The 19272-nt window shown below is 30.0% G+C and overlaps 1 protein-coding gene across 1 annotated transcript; it reads right to left on the bottom strand.

The window, feature by feature from the left end:
• Positions 1-11034: 11034 nt before the first annotated feature.
• LOC105965486 (DNA topoisomerase 1) lies at positions 11035-18226 on the bottom strand. Its single transcript, XM_012990033.2, has 16 exons — positions 17841-18226; positions 16015-17191; positions 15686-15880; positions 14596-14676; positions 14071-14130; positions 13850-13944; positions 13568-13724; positions 13342-13467; positions 13057-13137; positions 12798-12888; positions 12569-12702; positions 12304-12372; positions 12119-12208; positions 11907-12010; positions 11651-11819; positions 11035-11523 (listed from the first exon to the last, which is right to left on the bottom strand). Exons 2-16 carry the CDS (start codon positions 17176-17178, stop codon positions 11455-11457), a joined length of 2685 nt encoding a protein of 894 aa, XP_012845487.2. The 5' UTR covers positions 17179-17191; positions 17841-18226; the 3' UTR covers positions 11035-11454.
• Positions 18227-19272: the final 1046 nt, after the last annotated feature.

The raw sequence follows: 19272 nt of genomic DNA, 5'->3' as shown, positions 1-19272 counted from the left end.
GGTCTACCAATTGTTCATACGAATTTATATGACACCAGAGTCCAGACCATTATATATATATATATATATATATATATATATATATATATATATATATATATATATATATATATATATATATATATATATATATACAACGAGTATTGCCGCAATACAAGATTCGTTGTGTATCATTTTCTTCTATGGTGCAGAATGGACATTTTTTCCACTATGTTTAAGATTGTTAATACTATATGATTTGATTGCATTTAGTTGCTGATTTTAATTTTTTTAATGTTGATTTTCATTTTTTTTCAAATATCTATGTTTTTTTCTTAATCATTATAATTCATGTTGAATAAAATTTTGTTTTGGTTATTCATTTGGACTTTTACAATAATTTAGTACTTAGTGTAACGAAGAAATAATATTTTTTTTTTAATTTCTTACGTGAAATATTTATTTTATTTTTCTAATCCATAAGTTCTTAGAAAATTTCGAAACAAATAAATATTTTGTATTATCTATAAATGAAACTGTTTGTTTTGGTTATTGTAATTTTGTAAAATCTTTAATTATTAATTTAAATGTATAAGTGGGCTTTTAATTAGAACTAAAAGTGTGCTGAAATATTTGAACAGCTCACATAACCTTAAATGTCTTAAATTATCAAACATATTGGTAGAAATATATTTTTACAGTACTGTATATATAATAAAAAAATATCTTTAAATAACTTTGAAAATAGTATATCATACTTTACCTTATCTTTAAATACTCTATTGTTTTAACTCATATTTTTACATTGCCAGCCCATAACCAATCGAAATATTTTTGTTTGTTTTGTTTTCATATTTTATTATGTTGTTTTTCTCAATCGAATTTTTTTGTTCTTGATGAAAACATTAATTGAATTTCATTGTTATTTCATTTTTCTTGATATTATTTTTCATTATTATTTGTTGTTATTTTTCCGATTTCTTCTTCTAATTTGTTTTCCATTTCATTATGTCTTTCTTATTTTTTTGTAAATAAACATATTGTGGTTTGTAACTATTATAATATTATAAATTTTTTTTATTGTTATTCACTGTGATTTCTTCTTCTTTTTTCTTATGTTATTATTGATATTTTGTTTTCATTGTTGTATCTTTTTTTAGCATTGTTGATGTTCATTTCTCATTGTTAACTGTTGTTTTTTTTTTTCTTCATTTACTATTTTTACTTTTCAGAATCTCGGCAAGATGTGTGTAATATACGACAAACTAATCATTAAAACTCTACAATGAATTAGTTTACAAGGACACTGGTGTATCCAACCAAGAAGATTATTCAATTGAAGAATATAGTAGACAAATTGTGATTCTAAATGTTTATGTATTATATCGAGCTTTGTAGTGGGTTTTTCATCTAGGTCAGGTTTTGGTAATTTCAAATTATTATGCTTATATCAACCATTGCAATTTAAACTTTTTATGTCTTATTCAAGCATGCAATTATGTAAAGATTTCGACTCAATTTCAAGATACATTTTTTGTCAATCACTATTTAATTTTTTTTTTTCACTAAAAATATATTATGATATTTAATTTATTTGTTCCATATTTGTGTTTGTTAATGATTACCTAATAATCTACTGTTGATACTCTGTCAAATTTCTTTAATATTATTCTATTAATGATTGAAAACCAAATTAAATTTATATTTTGTAAATGAATCTGTAATGATTTATTTTCATGAAAGTTAAATAATATCCCAGCATTTATGTAATTTTATATTGTAAAGCGTACATCACACACAATATGACACAATTATGATTAATATTTAAAAAAATGTAAGAATTGCCTTTAAATTGTTGTTCATGCAAATCAAAGTAGGGCTATATATAAATTTTGATTTTCACATATCCGAATTTAAGTTTTTTATCACGTAAAAATTGGCATATTAACCACTATTTTTTTCTCTATCAATTATTTATAAATTTTTTTATCGAATTGTGCCTATTGACTACTAAAATGTTTTAATATTATTTTGACAATTCACAATGTTTATTTGCATTTATATTATTTAAAGGAATAAAATACAGTTTGCACCCTTAAATTATAGGGTTGGTAACACTTACATCCCTAAAGTTGCAAATGTAACACTTACCCCCTCGATTGATGAATATATTTTATTATCATATATTTATAAATATTTACATAATATACATACTTTAATTTAACATGTAAGGTTAGTTATAGATTTGATATTACATGATATTTTGAATTATCATTTTGCACTTGCTAGATAATGTTCATTTAGTTGAAACAATAATTTAACTAAAATCTTAATTGAAAATTGACATTAGGAATTTTTGTTTCTGCTCAAATATTTATATTATTATTAAATTCAACTAGCATTTTTTCGTCGTACGATGCACGAGATATTTTTTCAAAAGTGGGAAAAACGGGATATTATTTCAAAAGTGAAAAAAAATAATTAATTTAATACACAATAAGAAAATATAGTATACTAACATAGTAAAATTTAATAATGTAGTATTATTCATATTTTATATAACATTAGTTATTTTAAATCTGACATATTAAGATTTATAATCAAATATATAGATTAAGATCTAACGAATCGAATTTTTATCTTTATCTCTTAAGATTTGAGATATATTGATGAAAAATAGGAGATTGATAATTGTTGAAAATTATAGTTAAAAAATTAGTAGACAAAAAATATTAAAAATAAATAATTACAAAAGTACCATTATATAGGATTCTTCAGGATTTATTTTCAATTTTGATAATTGTTAAAAATTATAGTTACAAATTAGTAGAGAAAAAAATATTAAAAATATTTAATTACAGAAATATCATTAGGGTTTTTAAGGGTTGCCCGACGTTTCGTTATTTTATATATAAGATCGAATTTCTATCTTTATCTCTTAATATTTGAGATATATTAATGAAAAATAGGAGATTGATAATTGTTGAAAATTATTGTTAAAAATTTGGTAGACAAAAAATATTAAAAATAAATAATTACAAAAGTACCATTAGATAGGATTCTTCAAGATTTAGTTTCATTTTTTATAATGTTAAAAATTATAGTTGGAAATTAATAGAGAAAAAAATATTAAAAATATTGAATTACAAAAATACCATTGGGTTTTTTTTAGGGTTGCCCAGCGTTTTTTCTTTTATATTTAAGATATCAATAAGAGTATTAGTATCAGTATCACTATCTGTATGAATATCAATATCAATACCAATATGAGAATCAATATGAGTCTCAGTATGAGCATCGGTATCAGTGTTAGTATCAGTATCAATATGAGTCTCAATATCATTCTGAGTTTCGGTGTGAATATATAATGCATCGGCATGAGTATAGGTATTATCAGTATGAGTATTAATATCAGTATTATTGTTAGTATCAGTGTATTTATCAGTATCAGTATCAATACGGTTATCAGTATCAATATCAATATGACTATCAATATGAGTAACAATATTAGTATCAATATTAGTGTCAATGTTTGTAAAGTATTAGTATCAACGTTAGTGTCAATATCAATATCAGTATAAGTATCAATATTAATACCAATATAAAATATTAATACCAGTATAGTATCAATATGAGTGTCAATATGAATATCAGTATGAGTATCAATAAAATATATTTATGAGTATCAATATGAGTATTATTATCAGCATAAGTGTCGGTATTATTATCAGTATTAATATCAGCATTAGTATCAGTATTAGTGTTAATATTAGTATTGTATCAGATCAATATCAATATTAATATCAATGTCAATATTAGTAACAATATTACTATCAAGATTAATATCAATATTGATATATTTTAGTATCAATATCAATATCAATATTAGTATCAGTATCATTATCAATAGGTGTATTAGTATGAATGTCAATATGATTATCATTATTAGTATTAGTATAAGTATAAATATTAATATTATTATTAGTACAAGTATTAGTATAATATTAGTATGAGTTTGTATGAATATGAGTATTGGTACAAAATATCGGTAATATTAGCATTAATATTAATATTAATATAAGTATTAGTATCAATATTAGTATAAGTATCATCATTAATGTGAGTAAGAGTATCAAAAGTAGTATCAATATGAGTATCAATAGTAATATAAGTATTAGTGTGAGTTTCAGTATCAATATGTGTATCATTAGTAGTATCAGTATACGTGCCAATACAAGTATTTGTATGAGTATCATTATTAATATCAATATCAATATCAGTATTAATATAGTATTATTATGAGTATCAGTAATATACCAGTATGAGTATCAATTTGAATATCAATATGAGTATCAATATTAGTGTCAGTATTAGTGTCAATATTAATATCAATATCAGTATGAATATCAGTATAAGTAGCAGTATGAGTACCAATATGAGTATAGGTGTGAATATCAATATCAATATCAATATCAGTATAAGTATTAGTACCAATATAAGTATCATTATGAATATCAGTATCAATATCAATATTTGTGTAAGTATGAATATCAATTTAAGTATCAATATTATCAATATGAATATCAGTATGAGTATCATTATGAATATCAATATTAATATCACTATTAGCGTGTGTATCAATACCAATATCAATATCAATATTAGTATAAATATTAGTACAGTATCGATATTAGTATAGTTATTACTATCAGTACCAGTATTAGTATCAGTATCAGTATCAATATCAATATCAATATTTGTTTCAAAAATAAAAAATCAATATCAATATGAGTATCAGTATCAATATCAATATGCGTATAAGTACGAGTATCGGTAAGTATTAGTATGAGTATCAATACAATATCCGTATTAAGTATGAGTATTAGTAAGTATTAGTATCAATATTAATATCAGTATTAATATGAGTATTAAAAGGAAAATTTTCAGCGTATATGAAGGTAATTTTTTTTATATCGATTTTATATCATTAAACATTATATTTGTATTGTTTTGGTACATTTTACCTATTTTGTATGATCACTGTACAAAATATATAGATCAATTGAATTGTATTGGATTTGTTACCTGCGTTTAGAACGGTTAGTATCAAACAACCTAACATTGATTGTTTGGATAGTCAATTAGTCTATTTTAAATATTACGTTATATATATATATATATATATATATATATATATATATATATATATATATATATATATATATACTATGTTATATTAAATGGTCAATATAAATGTTATTACATAGATGATACCCACATATTTTTCTTAGATACCCATTATATATTGATAGCCGTATTTTCAGATTTATGTTTCATAATTTGCTATTTACTTTCTATTATATGTGTCAATCTTCTTTTTCTTTTCCTTTAGCAATTTCCCTTTTCTATTTAATTTATGTTTAAGGATATAAATCGTAAACTTATTTTTATTGTTTATCATACAAGAGAAGAGTTAGAGACAAAAATAAATTAATATGGATTGTAATTGATATGATTCTATATAAAGTTTAAATGTAAACTATATTTTTGACAAGTGGTAGTACCTACATTTGATTTGACACATGCTTTCTGTATCTTCTTTTAATTTGTTTCAAATAATAATAATTTTATTCAACTAACAGTAAACAAATAATCATTAGTTTTATTATGCGGCAAAATTACTAAATTCAAACGTTTAAGTTATAATTATGTCAACATTACTTACGTATGCATGAGTATCAATATTAATATTAGTATTAATATCAATATCAATATGAATATTAGTATCAGTATTAATAACAATATCAGTATCACTATGAGTATGAGTATGAGTATGAGTATGAGTATAAGTATGAGTATGAGTATGAGTATGAGTATGACTGTATGAGTATGAGTATGAGTATAAGTATGAATATGAGTATGGGTATGAGTACGAGTATGAGTATAAGTATGGGTATAAATATCAGTATCAGTATCCGTATCAATATCAGTATAAGTATCAGTATAATATCATTATCAATATCATTAATAGTATCAATATCAGTATCAATATCAATATAGTATTAGTATTAGTATTAGTATTAGTATTAGTATTAGTATTAGTATTAGTATTAGTATTAGTATTAGTATTAGTATTAGTATTAGTATTAGTATTAGTATTAGTATTAGTATTAGTATTAGTATTAGTATTAGTATTAGTATTAGTATTAGTATTAGTATTAGTATTAGTATTAGTATTAGTATTAGTATTAGTATTAGTATTAGTATTAGTATTAATATTATTATTAGTATTAGTATTAGTATTAGTATTAGTATTAGTATCAATATTAATATCAATATTAGTATTCGTATGAGCATCAATATTAAATATTAGTATCACTATCAACATCAGTATTAGTATTAATATTAGTATTAGTATATGTATTAGTATTAGTATTAGTATCAATATTAGTATTAGTACAAGTATTAGTATTAGTATTAGTATTAGTATTAATATTAGTATTAGTATTAGTATTAGTATTAGTATTAGTATTAATATTAGTATTAGTATTAGTATTAGTATTAGTATTAGTATTAGTATTAGTATAAGTATCAGTATCACTATTAGTATTAGTATCCATATCAGTATTAGTATCAGTATCACTATCAGTATCTGTATGAGTATGAGTATCAGTATCAGTATATGTATCAATATATGTATGAGTATTGGTATGACTATGGGTATGAATATTAATATTGGTATTCGTATTGGTATTAGTATTGATATTAATATTAATAATAGTATTACTATGAGTATTAGTATTAGTATCGGTATCAGTATCAGTATCAATATGTGTATGTGTATCAGTATGTGTATTAATATTATTATCAGTATCAGTATCAGTATTAGGATTAGTATCAGTATCAGTATCAGTATTATTATCATTATTATTATCATTATTAGTATTATTATTAGTATTCGAATTCATATTAGTCTTGGCGTATTAGCATTAACATTAGTCTTAGCATTAGCATTAGCATTAGCATTAGCATTAGTATTAGTATTAGTATTAGTATTATTATTATTAGTATTAGTATTAGTATTAGTATTAATTGTTCATATTAGTATTGGCGTATTAGTTTAAACATTAAATATGCGTATTAGAATTGGCGTATTATTATTAATATTAGTGTTGATATTAATATTATTATTAGACTATTAGTATTAATATTAGAATTAGTATTAATAGTAACATTATTAGTGATGGTTTTAGTATTAATATTAGTATTGGTATTAATATTATCAATTTTAGTTTTAGTATTAGTAGTAGTAGTTGTTGTTAGTCTAATATTAATATTAATATTAGGGTGACATATGCAATTGTACGCCGCAATGTCCAGAGTAAAAATAGATTTGAGATAAAGATAGTTATTACCTCAGAATCGGACGATATAAATAAAATTAGATCAATGTTGTGTGCACAAAAGATTTTCAGCGAATATGAAGGTAAATCACAAACAATATATTTTGAGTCAATAAAAGATTTTTTTGGTATTATTTACATGTATGTCAATTGGTCAATGTTTTTGTTCGTTTTCTTTCATCCAAATTTTTTTTAAATGATCCGTGCATCGCACGGGTGAATTACTAGTTATAATATAATCTAGTTTCAGCCAATTCCAAGGCATTCCGAAATCGGAATGAATTTTTGCATTCCGACTTTTATGCAACAAAAATTGGAACCCATTTATTTCTTTAAGAACAAAATTGGAAATTTTTCGAAAAAGTCATTTTCGATCTATTCCGTCCGATTTCCACCCCTGCTAATGGGTCATGTGTTCGGGTCATCCATATCTTAATAATTGATTCCAAGAAGCCCAAACATCTCCATAGGACCCAATGGTTCTTTGATGGGTTAATGATTCAAGTCATGAAAGCCCGGCCCAACAATTACTTCCTAAATATATGAAACATTTTCGTTTGCTTCTTTTTTTCTTTTTCTTTTTTTAATTTTTTTTTTAAATTAAATTTTATATTCAGTGAAGTTGATAGAATAATAATTCACCATACACGTGTATATTTAACCTAATTCATTGTTGGACTTGACTTTTAAATTTTAATAATCGGCCATAAAAACAAAAATTGGTTTTCAATAGAGGCTAATTTGAAAAAAAAATGCGAAAAATTAACAATCTAAAAGTATTTTATAATTTTGTATAACCTTAAAGAATTTAAAATAAAAGAAAAAAATAAATATTTCGGTACAATATGATTTACCCCATAAATACCGTATACTGTACTTAGTACCAAATTTTCAAAACAGATTTTACCGAATTTTCGGTTCGTTAAATGGCACATACTGAATTTTCATTCGATTTGATTCCATCGATTTACCAGCCAAGTGAACACCCATATTAGCACATATATACTTATCTATTTTATGTATTCTCATTTCTTGTGTGGGCTAGCTAAGGGAGGGTTGTCGCCCCTGCAGAAAGAAAAAAAATGATTTATTTCTATGAATTTTTTTTTTTTTTATTTACATATTTCACACTATTTGACGCGTCCCAAAATTCAAAAAATCCACTTATAACGTGTTATTTCCAATTAAATGAGTCTAAATTATGACATATGGCTATGTTATATAAGCTAATATATTAAATATACAATTATTAATTCTTAACTCTTTAAAATATTCTCAAAAAAAATTCAGAGCCGCTACCTCCGAACTCCCGTAAACCACCAGTTCATTATCACCGAACTCGCGGCCCCGCAACAAAAAGTTGTTGGGTCCCACCCTTGATTTCTCACATCAAATAATGAGTTTTACTCACATCAAATAATGAGATTGTACACTAAAAATAAAATTAATACAATGTGACATAAAACCAATATTATAATTATTTGCTGTATTTGTCGCCTGTCGGCATGCATTTTACAAAAATCATAATCAAAATTCTTGAATAGATATGATTTGGGATATAGACTTAGATTTTTTTTGTTTTTTGAATGAATGATTGCTATATATTTATATAGTGACTAATAATTTAATTCGGACCACTAATTAATTATACGAGAATTAAATTCCAAGAAGACGACTGGTTAAAGAAAAACATGTGGGCACGTGACTTTGACTGTCTGTGCATGCATGCAAACAATATTGAGAAACAAGATCTACTACAGATCTAATTAATTTAGATTTCAAAATAAATAAATAAATTAATTAATTAATTAAAAAAGAAGATCTAAATGAGAGGTCTATTCTCATTTCTCATATATTTCCTAATCACTACTCCCACCGCCCAACATTCCTACCCTACCCCCACCCACCCACCATCTTCTTCCCACGTGTGTGTAATGTATGTATAGATTGAATCTGTATATACATAATACAGGGAAGTACTTGAGGCATTTTTTTTAACAGTAAAAATCTAAAATAATGTTAATTACAGCGGGACTTTTATTGGTCGATCTGCGACGACGGGGTTTTTGTAAACACTGTTAAAAAAATCATATTCTCTTTACTTTCAACTTGTGAAATTTTGGGAGTTTGAAACTCGATCGTTCCGCAAATATTTTTGACAAACAACAATAATTTCAATGGCCGAAATTCTGATTACAATTATGCGGCAAAAAATATAAGTTGTTTGGTTTTGTTTTTTCCCCTAAAATTTACGTATTTCGTGTAGGTGAACGAGTATCGTGTTCAGCGACACGAAACACAAAAAAATAATTTAAGTTTCGTGCTTTAAAGTACAAATTTAAGGTCCGAAAACCCACAAAGAATTTGAAGTTTTCGTGCACTACAAAAGAAGTTATAGGACATATTCAAATGAAAATTTACATAAAATTATTAATTAGTTACTCCTAACAATCATAAAATCAATACTCTCTCCGTTCCTAAATAGGTGTCGTTTTTCACCTTGGCACAAATCTTAAAAATCCCAATAAGTATGTCTTGATTTTAGGAAAATAGATATTGATGGACCAAAATACCCTTGTTTATTAATTAATGCAGGAAGAGTGCTATAGAGTTAATAAGGGTAAAATTGAAAAATAAACAATTAATGCAGCATTGGAATTGTAAATTGACAGATAATATGAAACAAAAAAAATTCTCAAAAAAGACAGATATTATGGAACATAGGGAGTATAATTTAAGAAATTTCGACAAATTAAATTAAGACACTTGATTCATTTTAATCGTTTATTTTTCTTTCTTTTTCTTTGATCCAGTGGGGGAGACATATAAATCTGACAATCACTTTTTTCGATCATAACTTTTTAATCAATTAATGATGGTGATAGAAAGTTATATTATCATGACTTAGATTATGTGTTTCTTTCGACATAATAATTATATATACTATGTATATTTCATCTTTCCTTGTAATCAACTTTTTCAGAAGCCGCTATTCTTGAAAAAAGTGCTTTTCATTATTAGGACAACAACTATATTATTCCATACCAAAATTAAAAACAAGGGCGGCGCGCGGAAAGCATGCACTATGACATTGACCACAGGCGAATTTTGGGGGTTTTTGGTCGGGGCGAAAATATGGGTGTGAATTAAGAAAAGGAAAAAAATATTTTTCATGGGCTAAAATGTTCGAAATTTAAATTTTGGGGGACCGAAGTGTATAAAATAAAAAAATTAACAGAAAATTACTTAAAAAGATTTTTGTAGGGGCGGGAGCCCCCAAGGCTACACGTGGGTCCGTCCCTGACATGGACTGATAAAGAGGCCTACCAATCAAAAAAGAGGTCGATCGGGTAGTTAGAGCAACCACGAAGCGACCACGTCACTCTTTTCTGCAGGTCGCAGTCGGGTTTTTCTTCGTCTTGGACTTCTCTCTATCCCCAAAGCCCGATGTCGTTTTATTATTATTGTTCGGGCCTTTCGGGCTTCATGAATAAATTACAAACTCCATTAATTTATTTTTATTAATGATTTCATCATCCTAAAGGCCTCTTTTTGATTGGTGCTATAAAACATAATCCTGCTTTCCTAAATAAAACATTGGTTTAAAACAGTAAGAGAAACAACTAGGATTAAATAGATAATATCCCAAACAAAGACAAAGTTTAGTAAATACCATATGATGAAAATACACTGATCTCATTACAAACATACAAACAAAAGAGCGTCGGTCGCGATAACAGCTAACTTAAGGGAAAAATCCCCTCTTTCATCACTCGGTTTAAATACTCCCATCGTACTGTAGTCTTTCTGCATGTCGAACCAAATTAAGATATCGTGACGAAAACAAAAAAAAAAGACGGGGGAAAAATTTCCGCTCGGTTTTCTTTTAGATGATTTAATTCAACAACATGTTTGGCAGGAATAATAAACAAATGAAAAATTGTCAGCGAACGCTAGTTCAACAAACCATGTCTGCTTCTCTTCCGTTTAAACTTTCGATTTTTCTCCACTCTCTCTCTAAAAGCTTTGATGGAGGGGGGGATTTGCTCTATGGAAACTACAAAAAAAAGTATTAGAATCTGAAACTAGGATCGACGTCCATCGCCCACGAAAATTTCTCCAGAAGAGACTTGTTGAACATCTGCATCATATATAAACCATATATATATCATCAAGAAACAGTCGTAACTTATAATTCAACAATTTCATTTAAATCCAAAATAAAATAAAATAACGGGGCAACGAAAAAAGGGCTTTTTTTTTGTCACCTTCTCGATAGGAACTTCATGACGTTTACACCATGCAACGGTGATTCTAGGATCGAGGTAGTTGATCTTTGACGTGCCGAGTGCCACTGTTTTCAAATCCTCTTTAGTTTCCTTGTCCCGTTCCATTTTCTCGATTTTCGCAGTGGTTTGAGCTATCTTTCTCTCTAAGCTGCACGCACAGCTTTTCACTATCAGCTGCATGATTATACATCATTACTCTGATAATCGTAACATTAAGGAAACGAGATATGCTTACGCTTCAGGGTTTATATTCCTCTTCGCCTTCCCATCAGCACCCGCAAGTAGGGGTTTCCCTTTTCTCGCCCTACCCAAATCTGTCTTCAGTTCTTCCAAAACACCCTACAAGAAGCTCAAAGAATTTTCAAGAAGTTTAAATACGAAGCACATATATATAGACATACGTGTATGTGTGTGCGTTAAGAAGGCTGCTGTAGATAAAAGGATTACCTTTAGCTCGTCTATTTTTTCATCCAAACGTAGCATCTGGGCGCTGTGGGTTTTTGAGACAGTACGTTGATGATTACAAATGATTGCAACCTATGGAAGAAGTGGCAAATATATGAGAATCGAGACATTTGTTTTTTTCATTCATAGGAAAAATGAGAAACGTCGTATATTTGAACAGCCTTTACCTCCTTGTTCGCATGGTTATAAGTAACGACTTTCTCAGCAAGGTCTCCACCCTTTGTCTCCCTGCTCAACTGCCACATCAACCAACAACAATTGAGACATAGTAGCAAAGAAGTAAATGCTGATACAGATATTCGAGGGAAGAAATAAAATTTAATAAAAAATATTGGAAACATAGTCACTGTCAGAGATTTCGTACATCTCATTGTATATTTTCATTACCATATTACCTACTCTCAGACATTGGAGTAAATTTGGTCATCTTACCTTGTCATCAAGAGTAATAGATGCATTGTATGTACGGAAGACTTTTGCAGTAAGACCAGGCATGAGTTCCTTTAAATGAGCATTAAGTTTACTAGTATCGAGCTTGTCAAAAAGATCGTCACCGCCCTTTTTCCCTGTGAATAACACAATTCAATTTAAATGTAAAAAAATGCACCAATAATACACCGTAGTGGAATGCAGACAAAATACGTTGCACCATTTTACTAACCACTTCGAAACTGTTGGATTGCCTTGAATACAGCGGTTTCAACTTCGACTTCATTTTGATACCTTATAGAATCTTTACCGAGGAAATCAAACTGCAGATACAACAACAAAAGACGTTGGTTTTAGCTTTTTTGAAAATATTGAAGGTACAACAGGACAGAGAATATGGAATTACATCCACTTCAATACATATATGTATGTGTATATATATATATACATATATATATATATATATATACATATATTGTAAAGTCACTGACCTTCAAGATATTAGGAGGCACTGGTTCCACATTTTCTACTTTTAATGTGCAGCAACCAACTGTATCAGCTTCATCGTCATCCTATAACACAGTGATAGAACTTAACAAATTTAATACAACAGTAATGCACCTCGTTTGATAGGAATTAGAGTATCGAAAAAGGTTGGCTTTAAGAACTAACGCTTTCACTAAACAAAGATTTAACAGAATAATGACCATTGTGGCACGCTCAAAAAATTTAATAAGCAACGATGCATAATAAATAAAAATCCTCGTATATTATACCTTCTCGTTCCCTGCCCTAAGAGCTAGTTTGTCAATAAGATAGGTTGCGACCGCTATCTGCTTCTTCGCAGGATCTTTACTTACAAAGTCCCTGGTATAAGCCGTTCGGATACCTTGAATGTAGTCCTTCATTCAAAATGGCAAAAGATGTTAATAAATGGCACAAACTTCGATGCATATAAAAGGCAGATGAACTTATACTATTAATCAGTTACATCACAGTTACCTTTAAGAGCCTAGCTTTCTCGTATTTCTCCTTGTCACTTTGTCCTTTCAGTGTACTGCTAGCAGCCAGGAATACATATTTGAACTCCTTACCATTAATCGGATCACTCCAATATGCCAACCATGTAACAGTATTATCGTGCCTTATTTCCTTCCATCTGCCAAATATTAATTTCAGAAGCCCAACTTTTAACAACAGAAAATTGGCTATTCTTGAATATTATATAAGCGAAAAGGGATTTTTCCGGGTTTTGGAAAAATACAATAAAAACGGAGACAGAACCTTTCGCCCTCTATAGGACACTCGGGAATTGGAGCATCCCTTCCGATATTTATAGTGATGTCACTTGGACGAATCCTTCTCTTCAGCTTCCCCATCTGTTGAGAATCAACAGTGTTCAATCAGTACAAACCTAAAATTGCCACCATATTTCGAGATTGAACGTGCATGAAATTTTCAACTGCAATTAATTTACTATTCCTAGTTGAATATTATTATTGCACCTTTGGATGCTCGCCCCGGCCTCGGAACAATCCAGGAGGTTCAACTCTGAAGTTTCCAACCTACAATAAATGGCATCACAATTCAGTTTATGCAGAGAAAGATGAGTAAAGAACAGAAGCTATAAGCTAAACCCCATCCCTAAAGCCTATACAATCCCATAAAAGAGGAAAGAATATGAAGAAGTTGCATTAGTTAATAACAAAGCCAACTTCAATTCTCTACAGATGGATGATCCATAAGATATACAATATTTCGGAATAATATTCAGAGACTATTGGCAAAATGTACATCTCATGAGGAACTCGAGATTTAAAAACCATCAACAAATGTTACAATAGAAGCATTGTTACTAGCTTCTGAGTGCCAACCGCAAAGCATAAAAAAAAATCATTCTTAAGACTACCATAACAAATAACTATTATTGGGACTACTTGTTACCAGAGTATAAAATTTCATATAGCCACGAACATTGCAACTTAAATATGCTGGTAATAGCATTTGAAAGTGGATGACAAAAATCATACCTTCTCTCGCACACCATCAAGAACGGCCCACATATACTTCTCTTCTAGCTTCAATTTCTCCTCTTTTAAAGCCTTCTTCTCCTGCCTCCCCCAAATGCCCAACAAAAGGAATAGAAGATACATTATGCGAGAACATAAATTTTCAGATTTGATTTGCGTTGCTCACATGAAGCTCTTATGCGAGAAATCTAACCATAAACAATATTTTTCTTCCAAAACATAATGTTATTCTTCGACATTAAACAGTCCATCAAATGCAAAGAAGCAGAAATTTATCTGCTTTAATGACCAACATTCACTATTAAAGCATTGACAGAAAACGAACGCACGAGTAAAAATGCACTTAAGAAAATCAAAAAGGGATCTTTCTTCGCAAGTGTAGAGCAATTACCTTCTCTCGCAGACAATCAAGAAATGAGCAAATTCTCTTAAAAAGTTAGCAGGAGAAAAGAGTTTCAATCATATAATTTTCTCATCGTGGTTATCTGATTTAATTAACCTAGGGAACCCATTCTAGTGAAAGAAGTAATACTCTGCAAGAATATGACTAAGATCACATGTTCCAAGATTACACATCAAGTCATAAGCACTATCCCACGGGGCCAAGTATCAAGGTAAAAGAGTTGCTTCATTCGAAGGTTTATAACACTACCCAACCCCCATGCACGCACGCACACCGCTCCTAAAATGCTCACGTCTAAGATATGGGGAAAAAAACAGATAGAAGTCTCAGCATCAAGCTTAAATCAATTTTCTGATTTTATTTTCCTCAAATGGTTATTCAGTTAAAAGTAGCATCAACCCCTAACTAATGGTTTTAAAATCCACGTGAAGTTTTTTAACTTGGTGTCTAAAAGATTCAGATACAGCAATACCATTGACGACTAAAACATTCTTTTGTTCAGAGCAGAAAAATTATTCATAAAATATCCTGGCAACAAACCTTCAATAAAAATGAATATAACTTCAAACATACAATTTGGATATGAAACAGAGTTTAGCAGCAAACATAATTCTTATCAAATATGAAAGCAATACATAAGTGAATCAGATCAATGTTCAGTAAATGGAGATTATACTGCCAACTTACATCAGTACTCATCTGTTTCTTTTTCTCCTTCTCTCTCTGATGCCACTCGTATATCGGAGTGAAATCACAGTGTTCCAAGCTCTGGATAACATGATTCTTTCCCAGTATCTTCTTCCAGTCAGTCATGAAGTTTTCTTTGAACTGAGGCTTCTTCAAGTAATCAGTCTCTAACATCACCGCATACATTGTCGCAACCTGCCAAACGGAGGGAAGATAAAAAAGTAAGAATCCTAACTAAATAACAAAGGAACTTACATGTAAAGTGCAAGTGAAACTGAATGCAGGTAAGCAAGCATGTGAAATATAGGAAGATTGGGTATGAGAGGTACCTCTTCTTGTTCTGGGGTTAAGTTGACGGGCTTACCCTTGTAGAGCATCTTAACCCCATGCGGCTTGTATGGAGGCGGAAAAATCACACCATTGTGAACTAAAGTAGTCCACTTCTGCCCGTCACCAGAGCTCGGAGGAAGCTTCGATGACTTGGAATAATTATTGTCTTTCGAGACCTGTTTTGATTTCTTATTTGTCTTACTGTTTGTCTTACTATTTGTCTTATTATTTGTCTTCTTCGATATTGAAGCCGTAGACTTAGTCACTTTTAAAGCAGGCGACGGTTTCTTTTCTGGGGTAGTTGATTTCTTGGTTCTTTGTGATAAGGGAACAAGATCCTCATCATCCTCTGCCTTCACTTCAGGTTTGACAGATGCTTTCTTATCTTTACTAGCTAAAGAATCTGAAAGCTTCGGCTTTTTCAAATTAGATTGACCTGCAGATGCTACACCATCTGCCGGTCTCTTCTGCAAAACAGTCGAAGGTTTCCTTTCTGTTGAGGCCGAACCATTTTTATCAGGTTTTCTGGCAACTAACGGTTTCTTTTCTTCAGAATGAGACGACCTGCTGGTCGACGCTCCAGCATTAGACTTACCTTGAAACTTAGCTGACAAGGGAATTTCATCATCCGAATCTTCAGGTTTGGGAACATTGGATTTTTTACCGAGATTTGGAGCATTCGGTTTGTTAGTCTGGTTAGGATTGTTCTTTGACGAGCCAGCTACTTGCCTAGCACTAAGTGGTTTATCATCTTCAGAATCCTCCGAGTTCTCCTCTTTAATCGTTGACTTAACAGATTTTGACTCACCTACTACTGAAGTAGAAGGCTTTGAATTCACATCCGGCGACTTAATTGGAGATGCCTTGACGGAGGAATTAGACGATTTCGGACTAACCAGAGAAGGTCTAACAGGCGGTTTCATGGAAGAAGAAGAAGTGACCGATTTACCCTTTTGAGCATTTGCGTTTGTACCATTCTGCGGCCGTACATCAGATGATTGCCTCCCCACCTGTGCATTATGCTTCTGAGATGATGACTTATTTTCTGGCTCTGATTGTTTTTGCTTCGAGGAAGAGCCACTTCTTTTAAAAACTAAAGGGGCATCATCATCGTCGTCCATATCTTCCATCATATTTTTATCTTCACGAGCCTCAACAGTCATTTGTCGGTTTTAGCTGCATTACCATATAACGATTTTAGCAACCACTCATAATGATTGTCCATTTAAACGCCGATTTCGATACAAACTTGTAACTTTCTAAGTAAGATCACTAATAAAAAAAAAAAAAAAGCAAAAAACGAACTCGATTGGTTGGGCATCCACAAAATCACACAATACCATTGCTCCCGTAAACAACTTTTTTTTTTCAGTAGTAAACAGTTGAAGATGTTCCGAAATCCAGACTTCACAAACAAATCTGATTAGAACTAAGTTGAAAACCTAAACATTAACATGTTTCAATACACAGAAATAAGCGAAATATCGAAACGAAATCTGGGTCCAGGTTGAATATTCATACACAATTTTTTGCACAAAACGTACCCCCCAATAACAAATTACCACGCAAGAAAATACACATGTCGTTTCGGATTTCTACACAGATAATTACATAAAACTTTTACAGAACAAAAAAAAAAAAAAAAAACTAGTAAGCTAGACAATTACAAGCCACCACAAACATGGGTTCGCGAACAGTGTATTTACCCAAATTAAAAACCTAAAAAAAAAATCAATTCTTTACTACTCCAACACATCAATTCGATGCACAAGCAAATGCGAGAACGCACAAACGCGATTGGGGGGGAGAAAAAAATTCCAAGTACCTCGATGCTTGTAAGAAAAAAAAAATTGAAGATGGATTGGGGAGAATCTTCTGTGCCTCCAAAACCCTAATTTTATCTATGCCCCCCTCTTCAATCTCCACCACGTCACGCGAAGCATCAAAACAGACAATCGAATTCTAACCTCAGTAAATGAAATTCTTTCTTACACACAATCTCTAATTTATATCAGCTATTTCTGAGTCTTGGACTTCTGGGGAAAAAAAAAATAAAGATGGTATTTAAAATTATTTTTTAATTTTTATTTTGAACGAAGGCTCGTAGCTCCATGCGTAAACTAATTTTAGGTAACTTGCAGGGTAAAATGGTCAAATGGGACCAATTGCCCTGGTCGAACTCTTATGATTTACGATTCGATTTATTCATTCACTTTGAATTTAATGATTTTTGATATAAATACTTGTGAATTTAATTTGATGCAACTCTATTGACTTTTTAAGATCTATTACGATTTTCTTTTTATGATTTTTACGATTCGGTTGATTTTTCATAATCAAAAAATTTAGCACTCCGTATCTCGATCAAATTAATCAATAGAGATACATGAATCAAATAATAAATTAACATAAAAAATTTAGGCCGCGAGAGTTTGCGCTTAAAGTGCACTAGATAAACTCACCCTCGTAGAACTCACAAACTACAACATATACATGTATGAACTGCGTATTTGTTTCTTCTTGTATTGGATACTTTTTTCCTTCTGTATTATAATAGGGGCAATTTGCAACTCACCATTCAACACTAATATCCTTTCAAATCAGGACTCTTCATTTTGTCAATTTACTTAAAGTCTTCTATTATTTTCCAATAGAATTACCCGTCTCCTTCTTCCTCAGCTCATCCACCCATTCTCTCTTCTCTTTTATCTTCTATTTAGATTCAACAATATCTTCGATGCACAACTATCGTCTTCCCTCGTCATACAACCGCCGTCTTCACCACGCCACTGACTCTTCCTCTGTCGTCATCGTCATCGAATAAGAAACGACCATGATACGAACACATACACACTCACACACATGCACGAACACAAACTGAAACGCAATAGTTGTTGGAAAAGCGGATATGCTTTTGTAAGTGCACCATTGGAGGATATGAATGGTAGTTGCCAGTTCACTTTGATTAGCTACACGAATTCAGGGAGAGGTAATTGTGAATAGGCAAATATTCCATAAAGAAGGACCTTCATCTAACAATTCACAAATACTCAATAAAGCACCCAAAAATTACAAAGATTCTCTCATATTTTCAAGAAACAAATAGTTCTACTTGGGCCTAAAGCCCGTATGGCCAGTTTATTTGAGTATACTCGGGCCTACACAAAGGGCCTTTGTGAAAATTTGACCTAATTGAGACCCATCACAAGTAAAATTTTGATTTTTTCAATTATTATACTATATTTTGTCACAAATTT

The sequence above is a fragment of the Erythranthe guttata genome, chromosome 11 (genome assembly GCF_056151865.1).
Source record: "Erythranthe guttata isolate IM_541 chromosome 11, IM_541, whole genome shotgun sequence".
Lineage (NCBI taxonomy): Eukaryota > Viridiplantae > Streptophyta > Magnoliopsida > Lamiales > Phrymaceae > Erythranthe > Erythranthe guttata.
Note: the sequence above shows the minus strand (reverse complement) of the source record. Positions and strands in the feature narration are given on the sequence as shown.

What these genes read in the sequence shown, in the direction of transcription:
- LOC105965486 (XM_012990033.2), bottom strand. Translation starts at nt 17,178, where the DNA reads ATGACTGTTGAGGCTCGTGAAGATAAAAATATGATGGAAGATATGGAC. An exon ending in TTAGGGCAGGGAACGAGAAG is followed by an intron (nt 13,138 to 13,341) that starts GTATAATATACG and finishes ACTGTGTTATAG; the next exon opens with GATGACGATGAAGCTGATAC. An exon ending in AATCCAACAGTTTCGAAGTG is followed by an intron (nt 12,703 to 12,797) that starts GTTAGTAAAATG and finishes TGTTATTCACAG; the next exon opens with GGAAAAAGGGCGGTGACGAT.